The following is a 14,031-nucleotide window of genomic DNA, read 5'->3' as shown; positions in this document are numbered from 1 at the left end:
AGGGCAGGGGCTGGGGAACAGATAACCCCAAGCAAGAGGTGAACTCCTGTCCTACCCATTATAACTGTGCGACATCAAGCAGGATTTTTCTTTTCCTTTTTTTTTTTTTTTTTTTTTTCTCCTTTTTTAGGTCCACACCCGTGGCATTGGAGGTTCCCAGGCTAGGGGTCTAATTGGAGCTGTAGCTGTCAGCCTACACCACAGCCACAGCAACGCCAGATCTGAGCCGCGTCTGCAACCTACGCCACAGCTCACGGCAACACCGGATCCTTAACCCACTGAGTGAGGCCCGGGATCAAACCCACCACCTCATGGATCCTAGTCGAATTGATTTCCACTGCGCCATGATGGGAACTCCTCAAGCAGAATTTTTCAAAACATTTTATTGGAGTAGGGTTGACTTACAAAGCTGTGTTAGTTTCAGGTGTACAACAAAGTAAATCCGTTCTACGTATACATAGACCCATTCCTTTGCAGATTCTTTCCCATATAGGTTATTACACAGCATTGCCTAGATTTCCCTGCGCTATACAGTAAGTTCTTGTTGCTTACTTATTTATGTATAATAGTGTGGCTATATGAATCCCAGCCTCCTAATTCTCCCTCCTCCGCAGTGTTTCCCCTTTGGAAACTGTAAGTTTGGTTTCAAAATCTTTGAGTCTGTTTCTGTTTCATAAGTTCCTTTGTATCGTTTTTAATTAGACTCTGCCTGTTAGTGGTCTCATATGAGATTGTCTTTCTCTGTCTGACTGACTTCACTTAGTATGACGACTTCTAGCCTAGAAAGCCCAGAAGGAAATTCAAGCAAGATTCTTAGGATCTCTGATCCCTCATTTCCTCCCCTGTGAAGTGAGACTAGCCAGGCCTGTCTTCAGTGGGATATACCCGAGCTGGTGAACAGGTGCCAAGGGTGGTGCCAGGTGCACCATGAGGAGTATTTATTAACAGCAGTGATTTTATCAACTTGAACATCTGCTGCCTCATTGGAATGACCTCCCAAAGGGACTTTGGAAGTGCACTGCTCACACGGCTCTGTGATTCCCTGGGGTTCCTGACCGGACTGGTGTACCTTGATTCTGCTTCTTGAGGGCTCTAGCTGTCCCGGCCAAACCTTCTGAGCGAGGGGGAGGCTGGGGAATCCCTACAGGACCCCTGGCGATGCCCAGTCCCCATGTGACAGCAGGGCTGATCACCCCGCCTGTTGTTGCTGAGTTCTCCTTACCTAATGATGCCAGCTTGTGTCTGAAGGCCCCAGGGAGGAAAAGCTCATAAAATGGGCTGCTAAGCTTTTGCGCAACAACAGCACCAAGGGAGAAAACAGCAGCAGGAAGCTTAGTCTTGAGTAAGCCGGGCAGGTGACCTATATAGGCTTCTAGGCTCTGAGCTTCATTGTGCAAACACACCTGCTTCGAGGTTCTGGGCACAGAGGCTCAGCTCCCAGCACAGCCATCAATCCTGGGTGTGGACTTACAACTTGGCTAGAGCATGGAAAGGCACGAAAAGGAACCCAGCCCACCAGGAGCTATCAGCTCGGGTAATTTGGCTGCCTGCCTCCTTTCTAGTAGGTGTGTGGGAGGAACTTTAACCTACAGGTTCTAGACTTCTGGGGACTGGCCCCCTTTCTGCCCCTAGTTCCCAGATGACCAGTCCCTTGGACCAGCCGCTTCTCCTCTTAGGGCCTTAGCTCTAACTGATGGGCTTGGATGAGCTAGCCTTGGGGTCTTTGCTAGTTGTTACATGTAATTTGTGGGAAAGGCCTCACTGAATTGTAAAGTGCTTATAATAAGTCATCTGGTGCCTTAAAATTTCACAGGTTGGTTGGAGAAGTTGGGGGGCAGGGGCGTAGAATGGTCATTCTTCTTTGTCTACCTCTGTCTGGTTTCCTGGAAGGTCCACACCTTCTCCTTGACAGCAGAGCTTTCTTCAGGTCAAGGCAGGGAGCCTTCTGTGAACTGCGTGCTCTACCCTAGCTCAGAAGCTTAGAGCTGGTCCTCTGCTCTTAGCACCTCAAGAGCCATGATTTTTTAAGGCCATGATCTTGGCCATTCTCTGGGGGCTGTTTATAACGCTACTATGAGCAGCACCTCCAACCTGAGGCAGAATCAGAAAACCCATCCTGTAGCTCGGCTTTTGTGTTTTTGAAACCTGGACTCTCTCCACCATGTAAACCAGTTATAACCTGGAACTAACCAGTCACGGGGAGTTCTTGTCAACTGATGGGGACAAAATTTCCACTCTTCCCTCCTCAGAGCACTTTGGAAACAAAGCAGAATAACATGGCAAAGTGCCTTAAAAAAAATTTCATGATGTTAATTCTAAATCATGACTTTTTTTCACCTAGGAACTCATTCTAACTTTTTTCAGCTCAGTTTTTGTTATTTTTAAATTATCTGTTTATTCTTTAAGTCTCACAAAGAACCTTTTATTATAGAAGGAAGGAAGGAAGGAAGGAAGGAAGGAATCTAAGCTAAGTAACCTAAGCAAAATCTCAAGCCAATTGTTTGCAGGTGCTAATACAGCTTTCCCTACAGCTCCATGAAAATTTAGGAAATTTAGAGCTGATTGGAAGAGCTGAGCTACGAGCCTCATTGGAGGATGAAATGGGGGCCTGAAGAAACCAGACAGAATCGTCTGGATCAGAATCGTCATGCAGGCAGCAGAACCAGTGTTAGTCCCAGGCCCTCTTTCCAGGCAGGATGCTGGACTTTGTCCAGGTTGCCACCATATCCTTGAGACCCTTCTCTCTTTTCCCAACACACAGGTTCCAGGGAGGAAAGACAAGCATTTGAAAAGGCTCTGGGGAAACTTAAGCCCAGGTTGTCATTTGGCCCAACATCGGCAAGAACTTTCACAAGAGATGAACGAGAGGAACGAGAGGAACGGGAGCCCAGCATCTCTGGGAGGTTCAAGGTCACGGGCCTACTGGCCGTGGGCAAAGAAGTCAACCTGGCCCTGATGCTCAAAAACCTAACGGATGATAAGAAGACGGTGACAGTGAACATGTCAGCCTGGACCATCGTCTACAATGGCACACTCGTACACGAGGTGTGGAAGGACTCCATCACCATATCTCTGGATCCTAAAGAAGGTAACTCATCCTGTAGGTTGCTGGGATACCGGCACCAAAGGTAGCTGGAATTCTCTTGGGTTCGGAGGGTTCCTATTGGAACTGACTCAACTGATGTGGGAACAGCACGTGGCCTCTGTGGTTAAGCCTTGCGTTTGGAAGTTTGGGGAGTTGCTGCCATGATAAACAATGCAAGGCAGGGTGGTGCCAACCAAAATCCCCATACGCCCTAGGAGAAGAAGGTGGGAGGCTTTGGCAAGAAATAGATGCACCGCAGGTATATAGCTCTTTACCCCGGGGCAGAGAATGCTTCCTTATATACTGTTTTTTCATTTAATGTTTATTTTTTAATTGAAGTGTAGTTGAGGTGCAACATTGTGTTAATTTCAGCTGTATAGCAAAGTGATCCAGTTACACACACACACATGCACTCTTTTTTAATATTCTTTTCCATTATGGTTTATCATAGGACAGTGAATATAGTTCTCTGTGCTGTACAGAAGGTCCTGGTTATTTATCCCTTCCATACATACTCTTGTATTTGATCACATTTGACCTTCTAAAAGGACAGAGTTCAGTATTCCCTTTTACAGAGGCAGTCACTGAGGCTTGGAGAGATTAAGGGAGCATGTGTCATAGGTAGCGAGTGGCAGTGCCAGCGTCTTGATCCTAGATTTCCTGATGCTAAATCCATTGCCAATGCCCCATTTTCTAGACTGTGTTGCTGCCACCCCTCCCCCAGGCCCCCTCCCCCCCCCCCCACCCCAGGTTTGACCCTAGAAGGGCTGCCACAGACCACAGGCTCTGAAAGTCTCACTGCTCCCCCGCACCTGCCCGTGGATGGGTGGAGTTTCTGGATTGCCAGCGACAGTGATGAGTTTTCTTGCGCCTCCGTGCTCCCTAGCGCAGACAGGAAGAGAGCAAGGTGGAGCAGAGGGAAGCTGGGGCTGCAGAAGGATTAGAATGCAGGTGTGCCCACATTCGCAAAATCCTTCAAGCTGTTATGAAAAGTTCGGGCTCACAAAGCAGATTAACAAGGGTGGGGTGACTGTTTGCTTCACATAAGAAACTAATAAAAACTGATTAATTATACAACCCATCTTGAAAGATTTCTGCTGGGAAATTGAGAGGTACTATACCTGTCAGAAGGCAGCATCCTCTCAGGCAACCTGTCTTCTGGCAGAATTTAGTAGGAATCACCCCAACTCCAAAAGCACCTGCCTGGCTGTGATGTACCTTTAAAGCTCAAGGGAAGAGCTATCTTTGCAGGCCAAGAATAATTCACGTGAGAGAAATGGTTTCCCAAAAGGCCCTACTTTGGCAAGAGGCAGCAGAATAAAGTGGGCAGGGGGAGGAGGCAGGGGAAGTGGCCTGATGTCATCACCTACTTTCTGGGTGACCCTGTCAAGATCTCCCCTCCCTTTCTGAACCTCAGAGTTCACTGTCCAAGAGGACGGGACCAGCCGATGAAAGGGCCGGTCATCTCCACATTTGGAGCAGGCTGGGAAAATCCCTCTAGTGCTGAAAGCAGAAGCAGAACTCACTTCACAGCCTAACCTCAAACAGCAGCCAGGGCACCCCTGGACCACCCAGCATGACTGCATGAGGGAGGGGGGTCGGTGGCTCTGCACCCAGAGGAAGGAGACGTCCCTGCTGCTCGTCCCAAGAGTCAGAGAGGAGCCTTGCAGCTTGGGGAGGAGCCGGGTAAAGGGAGAAAAACCAAGGAAGGCCTTTCCATCGGAGGGAACCTGGTGAGTCAAAGCCTGGAGGGGCTGAGGTAGCCAATTTGTCAAAAGGACAATGAGAAGCATGGGAGGGTTCTTTTGAGGGAGAGATGACATGGGTTCAGGGATGCAACACTAGACTGAGGGGTCATTGCAAGACCAGATTTTTTGGGGGGGCGGGCATGGAAGATTTGTGAAGTGGCATGGAAGAAGAATGACACGACATGGGGGAGCAAAAGTGCTTCTAAAGCTTGTCTGACCAGTGTGTGTAGGGGTGTCTTGGAAGCAGGAGCAACCAGAGCTGGGGAGGTGGTTCAGAGGCTGTTGCAATAGAATCCCAGGCTATTAGATGACCTGGGAAGAGCCAAACACTCATTTAGCCAACCCGTGACTTCCTTGGCTAGTTATTACTGTGTTGTCATTACTGTTTTCACCATCGGGCAATGAGTGAATGCTCGTGCTCTTCCCCCCACCACCACCCCGGAAGGAAACGTGCCCTCTGATGTTTTCCAGGCTGGGGAGGAAGCCTCTGCGGTGAGGAGCCCCTTCTCCTGGAATCTGCCCAGCCAGCTGGAGTCCTGGTCTCTCCTAGCCCCGGCACTGCAGCCGGCACAGAGCAGGAGGGTGTTTCCCGCAGGGCCTGGCCAGGGAGGCCTCAGGCGAACCTGGGCTCCAGATATTCCTGGCAAGCTGGCACTGACATAGCCTGGCCTCTGTGCTTAAGGCTTCAGAAGCCAACAACTCCACTCCCTCTCACTCTGCTCCCTGGCTTCTCCTTCCAGAAATACAGCACCCTGTAAAGATTGCATATGCTCAGTATGAGAAGTACCTGAAAGCAGACAACATGATCCGGATCACAGCTGTGTGCCAGGTCACCGACGAGCCCGAGGTGGTGGTGGAGAGAAACGTCATCCTGGACAACCCTACCCTGACCCTGGAGGTAAAGGGGCGCTCAAGGGGTGTCTTCCCAGCCAACCCAGGCTCCCAGACCCCAAGGAAGGCCCTTCCCGGCTGATAGGGACAGAGGACCAGACCCACCTTCGGTCCAGCTTCTGCCCAATGGACCAGCCAAGGGTTCCCCCAAACAGTGTCCCTGCTCCCAGGCTGGCAAGATACCCAGGCACGTTGCCCTGTGGCTTCTTTGGCTGCAGCTCTGGATGCAGTGGGGATGCCAGCAGAGGAGTGGCTGGAGGGGCGCTTCAGCTCACTCGCTCTGCACATCTGCTGCACCCTGGGCTCTGCCAGGTTCGGGAACCACAGAGGGACACAAGGGGTGGGTCCCTGCCTACAGGAAGGCCAAAGCCTAGCCCCCGGACCCATTTGTAGAGCAAATCTTTAGACCCCAGGATTTCAGAATTGTGGACTCTAAGGAGCCTTGTCTCAGGCTTCCACTCCCTGCTGTTTCACACTTAAGCAAACGGAGGTCCAGAGAGAAGGGCGTCGCCCATTACTGCCAGAGCCGGGGCTAGACCTCAGGCCCTTCCTGGGGCATCGGGGCACGTCCATAGCCACATAGCATCCCCACAGTGGCTGAGGGTGAGAATGCCTTCATCTCTGCTCTTGGCTGCAGGCTCTGCTCCCAAGAGCCCAGGCATGGGGGCGCTGGGACTTGCAGGTCTGTGGGAGATCCCTGAGGCCACTCTGTCCCTTTCTCAGCCCCCAGGGTTGCAAGTATTTGTGTTGACTCTAAGTCTGTCCCTCCCCCTCCCCACCTGCCAGACCAGGGTGGAGGCCGCCAGAGCCAGACAGCACAAGTCTGAGCATGAGAGGCTGGCAGGCAGGGACAGGCAGGTGAATGGAGAAGCAAAGGTGGGATCTTCCCAGGGGGTCGCACATGGAGCTTCCCGGCTCAGGCTTCTCCCATCTACTGCCCCAGCTGCCTTTTCTCGTTCCATCCCAATGCCAGCAGCCTCCCCAGCCCCAGATTTCTGGAGGACTTGTGGCTGCCCTGGTCCCAGCCTCCCTAAGCGAAACTCCAGCTTCAGGGGATCCTGATATCAGAGGGCAGGGGGACCCACTCCTGTGCCACTGGCCTGTGATCAAACTCTCCCACTGTCCTGGTTAGTCTGGACAATGCTTCAGAATGGAACATGGTCCACCACCTCCGGGGCTAGGGAGCCGGCGCCCGGACAGCCAGCCTGGAGGAAAGCAGAGAGGGGCAGGGCTTCAGACCTTGTATCCAGGCCCTGCCACTTATTGAGAAGTGGCCAGTTACTGCCAGAGCCAGGGCTAGACCTCAGGCCCTTCCCAGGACATCCGGACACCTCTGCAGCCACACAGCAGGGGAGTCTTTGTTGAAGCCCCGTCCCCCCACCAGGGCCCCAGCGAACCACCCCCAGGGCCTGTGTCTCCTACTTCACAGCCTTCGTCTGTGTTGGAGTTACACCTGCATGGGCAACGGTTGGGCTGTGGGTCTCCTACCAGACTGTGAACTCCAGAGGGGGGACCCCGCCCCTGTTCCGGGCCCATCACAGAAACAACCTGCTCCCCAGGGCAGGACTAGAATAGGCTTCTGGGCTCCAGGCTGGCCTTCTTTTTCCTCTGGAGCTCTCACTGTCAACCCGCGCTTGTCCCCTCAGTGTAGAATCCTCTCCTGCTCCCGGGGCGTTTCCAAGAAATGCACCCTGTCCCTGTAGAATGAGAGATAGGTTGTTTCCTGCTCCTGAGGTTGCAAAACAAAACATCCTGCATTCACATGATCAGTGTTTAAATGAAGTTAGTTTCCCCCCATCATCCTCAAACGGTCTTACAGTGCTCTCTTTTCTTCAACAGTTTTGCTCCCCATCTTTTAAATTTCCATATCAAGTCAGCTTTGACTTTCAAGAGGGTAACAGCTTTAGAAAGGAAATCAAAACACACGCAGGCTGGAAATGGGCCATTGAAAACTTTCTTATTTAATCTTCTTAAAAGGCATCTGCTCTTTCCTCTTTTGGGCATCTTGACACAACCTCTCCTTTATTTCAGCCTTAGGAGACACCAGACACTCTGGTCTTGATTGAATGAATCATCACACAGCTTATTTTCTAACTCACGTGGGTGATCTGAACGAAAAGATAAAATGTGGATAAAAATCCCATTCTCTTATCTGGCAATGATTGGGAGTAGGCCTTGAGGACTGTAGAACCTGAACTTTGTTCTGAGGGGTGATGGCCTTCATGCTGGCCCATGACCTACTGACACTCGGACCCAGGTTTCTGGTGGCTTGTATTCTCTCCTTTGAGGGCATGTACAGATTTAGGTCAATAGGACAGGGAGGTACGCAGCAATAACGGAGAGTAAACAAAACATGAAAATCTCAAATTGAATATCCAGGCAAAAAGTATGGCACCACTTATGTCCCCTTGTGTCCCAGGGGCATTACACTGTGCTTCAGTCTGCAAGTCATGCCATACGCTGAAATGAGTCCCATGGGGGAAACTGTGGTAGAGAGCACAGTCTCTGCATGTTTCAGTTAAGGCACCAGTGCCTGGGAGGCATTGCAGGGCCGAGCAAGAAAAGCAAAAGACTCTGCAACCAGAAAGGCCCCGCTTATGGAATCAATCTGAACTGTAGCTCTATTGCTGTAAAAAGGTTGTGGTGAGAATTGGTGGCAAGAAAAGAAAAACCAAAGCAACAAGAAGCAGCCACTTCTAGGGATCCTCAAAAGAAGAAAAGAAATCCACCAGCCACTCAGTTTCAGTATCTATTTCCAAAGGCCTTCTTCTGCATCCATGACCTCATTTGCTTCCTGCTCCTGCAGGGAGGGCCACAGGGCGGGATCAGCCCTCTTTATCAGAGGAGGGAGTCGAGGCCCAGGAAGATGACACATCTACTCAGTCTTGGCTGCTTCCTGGAAGCAAACCCTTGCAAGCAAACAAATAGGCCAGGTTGCTTCTGTGACCAGAAACCAAGGCTTCTCCAGCCCTTGATCAAGGACCTTGTGCAGAACGCACGTGGCACGCAGGGAACCTTTGGGTTCCAGAAAGTTTAGAAGGACATGGATAGACCTGATGTCATCAGAGGAGAGTGGCCTGGATTGAGGCGGGAGGAGCAGGAAGCAGGCGGACGGAGGGGCTGGGGTCTGAGCAGGAAGGAGGCTTCCAGGCCGGAAGGGGAGAAGCAGGACTTGGGAGGAGGAGGTTCAAAGAAAGTACTGGGATTAAGGTAGAGTGAAACATGTTCCAAGCCTCAGGACAGCGCTCCTGGAGCCGGGCAGTCCTGGGAAGTGGGGCCTGTGAACCCAGCAGGAACGTCAAGCATGCCCCGCCTTGCATTGTGCCACCTCTTGCTCTATGCCTGGGTACCCTGTTGGGCATGGGGATGATGGCAATTTCCAAGGAACCCCTGTGTGGATGTCGCCGGCACTTAGGAGGACTAAACAAGCAGTCCTCCCTTCCTTGTGCTCGGTGACATCTCCCCCATCACCAAGTCACCTGCCCAGCCCCATCGGCTCTCACCAAGGACAGGTGAGATGAGCAGCCAGGCCCTGACTCCATCCATCCCTCTCCCTGCAGGTGCTGGACCAGGCCCGGGTGAAGAAGCCCGTGAATGTGCAGATGCTCTTCGCCAACCCGCTGGATGAGCCAGTGAAGGACTGCGTGCTGAAGGTGGAGGGTAGCGGCCTGCTGCTGGGCAGCCTCAGGATCGAGTGAGTCCCAGGCTGAGGGGCCGGTGTGGGATGGTGGGAGGGGGCAGAGGGGGCCTCCCCAGAGCCCCCGGCAGGGCAGACAGAACTCCTCCAGCCCAGGAATCTGCACATGGGGATACGCAATTGCATTTGGTTTGAGGGTTCACCAAACTTGAACTCACTGGAAGGCCAGGTCACCAGGGCTTGGGGCTGGTCCTCATATTTGGGAGAACATGGAACCCCGCTTTCCTCTGCTGAGGGATCCCAGGGCTGGAGGGGCTCGGTGACCCAGGGCAGCAGCCTGAGGCAGCTGAAGGGGCGGCGCCCACATCCAGCCCCACCAGAGCCTCCCCCTGACTGCTCCTTCCCCATCAGCGTGCCAGCCCTGCGCCCCAAGGAGCGGTCCCGAGTGCGTTTTGAGATCATGCCCACCCGGAGCGGCACCAAGCAGCTCCTCGCTGACTTCTCCTGCAACAAATTCCCTGCGATCAAGTCCATGCTGTCCATCGACGTGGCTGAGTGAAGGGCCCAGGTGGCCTCATACAAACTTGGGAACGCAGAGCAGGCAGGGCTCACCTGTGGAGTGAGCCCCCTGCCGACGCTGTCCACCCTGGGAAACCCACTCCGTCCCCCAAGGCGGCCCGGACGCGGCCCTCCAGCCTCCAGCACACACCCCTCCCTCACTCCCAGGCAGGGCTGGCTAGCGCCACCCTGGCCCGTGATTTGATCATTTTTGCACATTCCCCGAGCTTCTCGCTGACGCTACCCGTTCTATGAGCCCCACAGCCCCGCTCAGCCCTCACCCCCTCAGTACTGTGGGGACAGAGTGGCATCTGACGCAGCGACCCTCCAAATGGATACGGGGCCTGGACTGATCCCCAGCTTGCAGCTGGGACAATCCTGCTCCTCCCTCAGGCTGCCGAAGAGGTGGGGGGGGCACCTTCCACTGTGGCACTCACATCCGCACCCTCAAAATAAATGTTACGTAGCGCATGATCACACCGCACCGACCCTACATGACTGCTGCTTCGCCTACAGGGGTGGAGGAGGAGAAAGAGGGGGGAGCCGGGCCATGTCCTGGAGGAGGAATGGCCTTGGGGAGGCTGTGCTCTCAAGTTCAACGTCTGAAAGCAGTGGGATCGTCTGTGGTGCAAAACTAGGGAGACATTTCAGGTCGGTTCAGGAAAACTCTCTAAGATGATGTCCGAAGATACACTGGCTGCCTTGGGAGGGAGCGCCTCGCCCAGCCAGGCCTCAGGCACTCTCTCTGTGGCCAGGCGAACTCTTCTAGGGCCTTCTACAGGCATCAGAGCAAGAAGGGCGTCAAAGTCCACTCTGGAATGGCAAAGTGGCAGAGCAGGTGCAGGTGGTAGCCCAGCCTCTGCTCACGCCAGGCTTGCCCCTCCTTGGGCCACCTCCTCTTCTTGCAGCCACAAAACCGCTACCTCAACCCGAACCTTCTCTGCCTTCACACATACTCTCAAAATGCCTCACTCTTTGCCCCTGGAAATAGCCCCAAGCAGATCCCATAGCTTTCCTGTCCCTTGGGCTGAATGATCCCATTTTGGGATCATGCCTCACTCTTCAGATTTAAGGGACGAGCCCAGGAGTTCCCCCTGTAGCTCAGTGGGTTAAGGATCCATGAGGACGTAGGTTCGATCCCTGGCCTCTCTCAGTAGGTTAAGGATCTGGTGTTGATGTGGCTGTGGCCTAGGCATCAACAGCAGCTCCAATTCGACCCCTAGCCTGGGAACTTCCACATAGTGCAGGTGCAGCCCTTAAAAAAAAAAAAAAAAAGGAAGAGAAAAGAAAAAGAAAGGGGGAACCAGTCCAGTCCAGTGTAAAGAGAAGCGTCCACCTCACAACCAGCTCCAAGTTTCTGCCTCTGCTCAGCTCAGGCTTGACCCAGGTTTGCAGAAGGAGGCGTTGCCCCCTCCCTCCTCTTCCTTCCTCCTCTCCTTACTTGATCCATCAGAGTTGGAGCAGGGAGAGAGGAAGTTAGGAGAAAAATGACAAAGGTCAATTTCCCTGGTGCAGAAGCAGAATAGCCATGGCAGCCTGTGTGCCGCTAGAAGAAAGTGCAGGCTTTCTGCACTGCATGTCCCCATGTGGGAAACCTATCTCTCAGTTTCTGGGGGTTCACCCCTACCTCCGGAGGTTCACCCCTACCTCTAACTGTGCCGGAAGCCCAGTTCTCTTTCATGGCCTCGCCCCCCACCCCCAAGCTGCCTCCTCTCCTGCTTCTGCATCTCAAGCTGTTCCAGCCTCAGCTTCCCACCTGCAAGTGTCTTAGGTGGGCAGTCAGCACCAGGATCAAGAAGCTCTCACCAGGGCCCAGTTCTGCTCTCTCCAGGATGGCAGGCCCGCAGCTGCCCAATGAGAAGTTCATCCCTCCCCTTGAAGCTTTGCCATGCTCTCAAGTGTCCCTTGACTCTGCCCAGAGATGGGCACCTGTCCCCAGCGGGGCAGGGTGAAATGGACTGACCTCTGCTCTGGTTTCTATCAGAAAAAAAGCAATCCAGGGGTTTCTATTTCCTCCCATCCACAGGAGACCTGCCCCAGACCTAATTCCCTCCAGGAGCAGCCTCACCAGCAAGCATTTCCTGAGTGCCTGCTTGGTGCCAGGCTCTGTCCAGAGAGTCTCAAAACCTTGCCTTTGCATTTCTGTCCTCGAAGAAGTCTCCTAAGGTGTGACATTCAAAATCCACGTGGAGTTTCTGAGTTCCCATGGTGGCTCAGTGGGTTAAGGACCCAGTGTAGTCTCCATGAGGATGCAGGTTCAATCCCTGGCCTTGCTCAGTGCGTTAAGTATCTAGCATTGCCACAAGCTGTGGCATAGGCTACAGACGCAGTGTTGCTGCGGCTGTGGATACGGCCTCAACTGCAGCTCTAATTCCACCCTGATAGCCAGAGAACTTTTATTTACCACAGGTGGAGCTGTTTAAACAAACAAACAAACAAACAAACAAAATACCTGTGGAGTTTCTAACCAACCCCAAGCACAAGTGTCTGGAGAGAACTGTATCTAAACACCCCTCCACTCAGTTTGGGGTCTGAAGGATTTTAGCTCTGAAAAAAAAAGGAAGAGCAGGCAGAGGCCGCAGCACCACACTTATTTCTGATAGAATTGAAGTGAGAGGTCCTAGCAAAGTGTGAGGCCCAGGGGGCCTGCTGGCGGATCCCCAGAGCTAGGTGGCCTTGCTCTGTTGGTTAAGATGTATGCTCAGCTTCATAACAGGGAAACAAACTGCCAAAGTCCTAAACAGAATGGGCAGAATTTCTCCCATAGAAGAGCCAAGAAAAGCAGTTTAGGGACGCAAGCTTCCTTGTCTTGTGACTCTGCCATACCTCCACACGTAGCTTCCACCTGCTGGTTCCAGATGGTTGTTCCAGCTCAAGGCAAACACCCGCAGGCCATCCAGCAGGAAGGAAGAAAAGGCAAATGGATGCGCCCTCTCTTTCCCACCAAAGGGACAGTCTGAATGTTGAAAGTTGAAATTGTGCCTTTCACTTTTGCAAACATCCCATTGGCCAATGAAATGAAAGTGGGTTCTTTGAAATGAATCACACTAGCCTATCTCTAGCCAGGCCGGGAAAAAGTAAACAGTACACAAATTACAAGTATCAGGAATGAGAGAACCTGCAGCTATTTAAGGGAAATAAAGGAATAGTATGAACAATTGTGGCCAATAAATCCCGCTACTTAGAGGAAATGAATTTCTTGAAAGTCACCAACTATCAAAATTTATTCTAGAAAAGTAGATATTCCCTCTATCTAGCTACTGTATCAATTTCACATAAAGAAATTGAATTTGGAGTGAAGACCCGCAGAAACCAGCAGCTTAACCCGCTACCAAATGCGTGGGTGTTTTGTCACTGTGTTTCCCTGTGGTTTGTCACGCAGTGACGGATACATTAGTCTCCATTTCATGCACACATGTATTCACTCTCCAGGAAAATGTTTCCTCTTCTGAGAAATTTTCTCCATATCCCTCCCACCCTGCTGCATCCCAAGCACCGTTGGTGGGTCCTTCCTCTACGACTCCCTTCCCTGTGCACAGCTTTTCAGACCACTCTGGTTAAAAGCCATCTGGGTTTATGTAAATCCCTCTGCCCATCTTAGACTGTATTTGTCACTGACAAGAGCTAGGTTTCCTTGAGCCCTGCACATCCTCCACTCTGAACGGTGCCTGGTACAGAGTAAGCATCCATAGATTTTCTTCTTTTTTTTCTTTTTTTTTTAGGGCCTCACTCTCAGCATCTGGAAGTTCCCAGGCTAGGGATCGAATTGAAACCAGCCGCCAGCCTACAGCACAGCCACAGCAACGCGGGATCCGATCCACGTCTACGACCTACACCACAGCTCACAGCAATGCTGGATCCTTAACCCCCTCAGCAAAGTCGGAGATCAAACTCGTATCTTCATGAAACCTAGTGGGGTTCGTTAACCGCTGTGCCGCGAAGCGAACTCCCAGATCCATAAATATTTACTAAAGACCAAAGAAGTGAATGAAATTGTAGATAAATGAGTGAATGAAAGAATGTGATTACTAAAGTGGAAGAACTTTAAAAATGGTAGCATTTAACATTTATTAAGAGTGTAAAATCTGTTAGTCACTGTTCTAAGTATTTTT

At 52.0% G+C, this 14,031-nt stretch overlaps 1 protein-coding gene across 1 annotated transcript in view; it reads left to right on the top strand.

Moving 5' to 3' along the window:
* The window catches only part of TGM3 (transglutaminase 3), a 44,165-nt gene extending 33,758 nt beyond the window's left edge, over nt 1-10,407 (top strand). The window contains exons 10-13 of the mRNA XM_021077597.1: nt 2,762-3,088; nt 5,574-5,731; nt 9,285-9,418; nt 9,773-10,407. Of these exons, the coding sequence (XP_020933256.1) occupies nt 2,762-3,088; nt 5,574-5,731; nt 9,285-9,418; nt 9,773-9,920 (767 nt within the window). The 3' untranslated portion in view covers nt 9,921-10,407. The remainder of the gene's footprint in view (nt 1-2,761; nt 3,089-5,573; nt 5,732-9,284; nt 9,419-9,772) is intronic.

This window comes from Sus scrofa, chromosome 17 (genome assembly GCF_000003025.6).
Source record: "Sus scrofa isolate TJ Tabasco breed Duroc chromosome 17, Sscrofa11.1, whole genome shotgun sequence".
In the NCBI taxonomy this organism is placed as follows: Eukaryota; Metazoa; Chordata; class Mammalia; order Artiodactyla; family Suidae; genus Sus; species Sus scrofa.
Note: the sequence above shows the minus strand (reverse complement) of the source record. Positions and strands in the feature narration are given on the sequence as shown.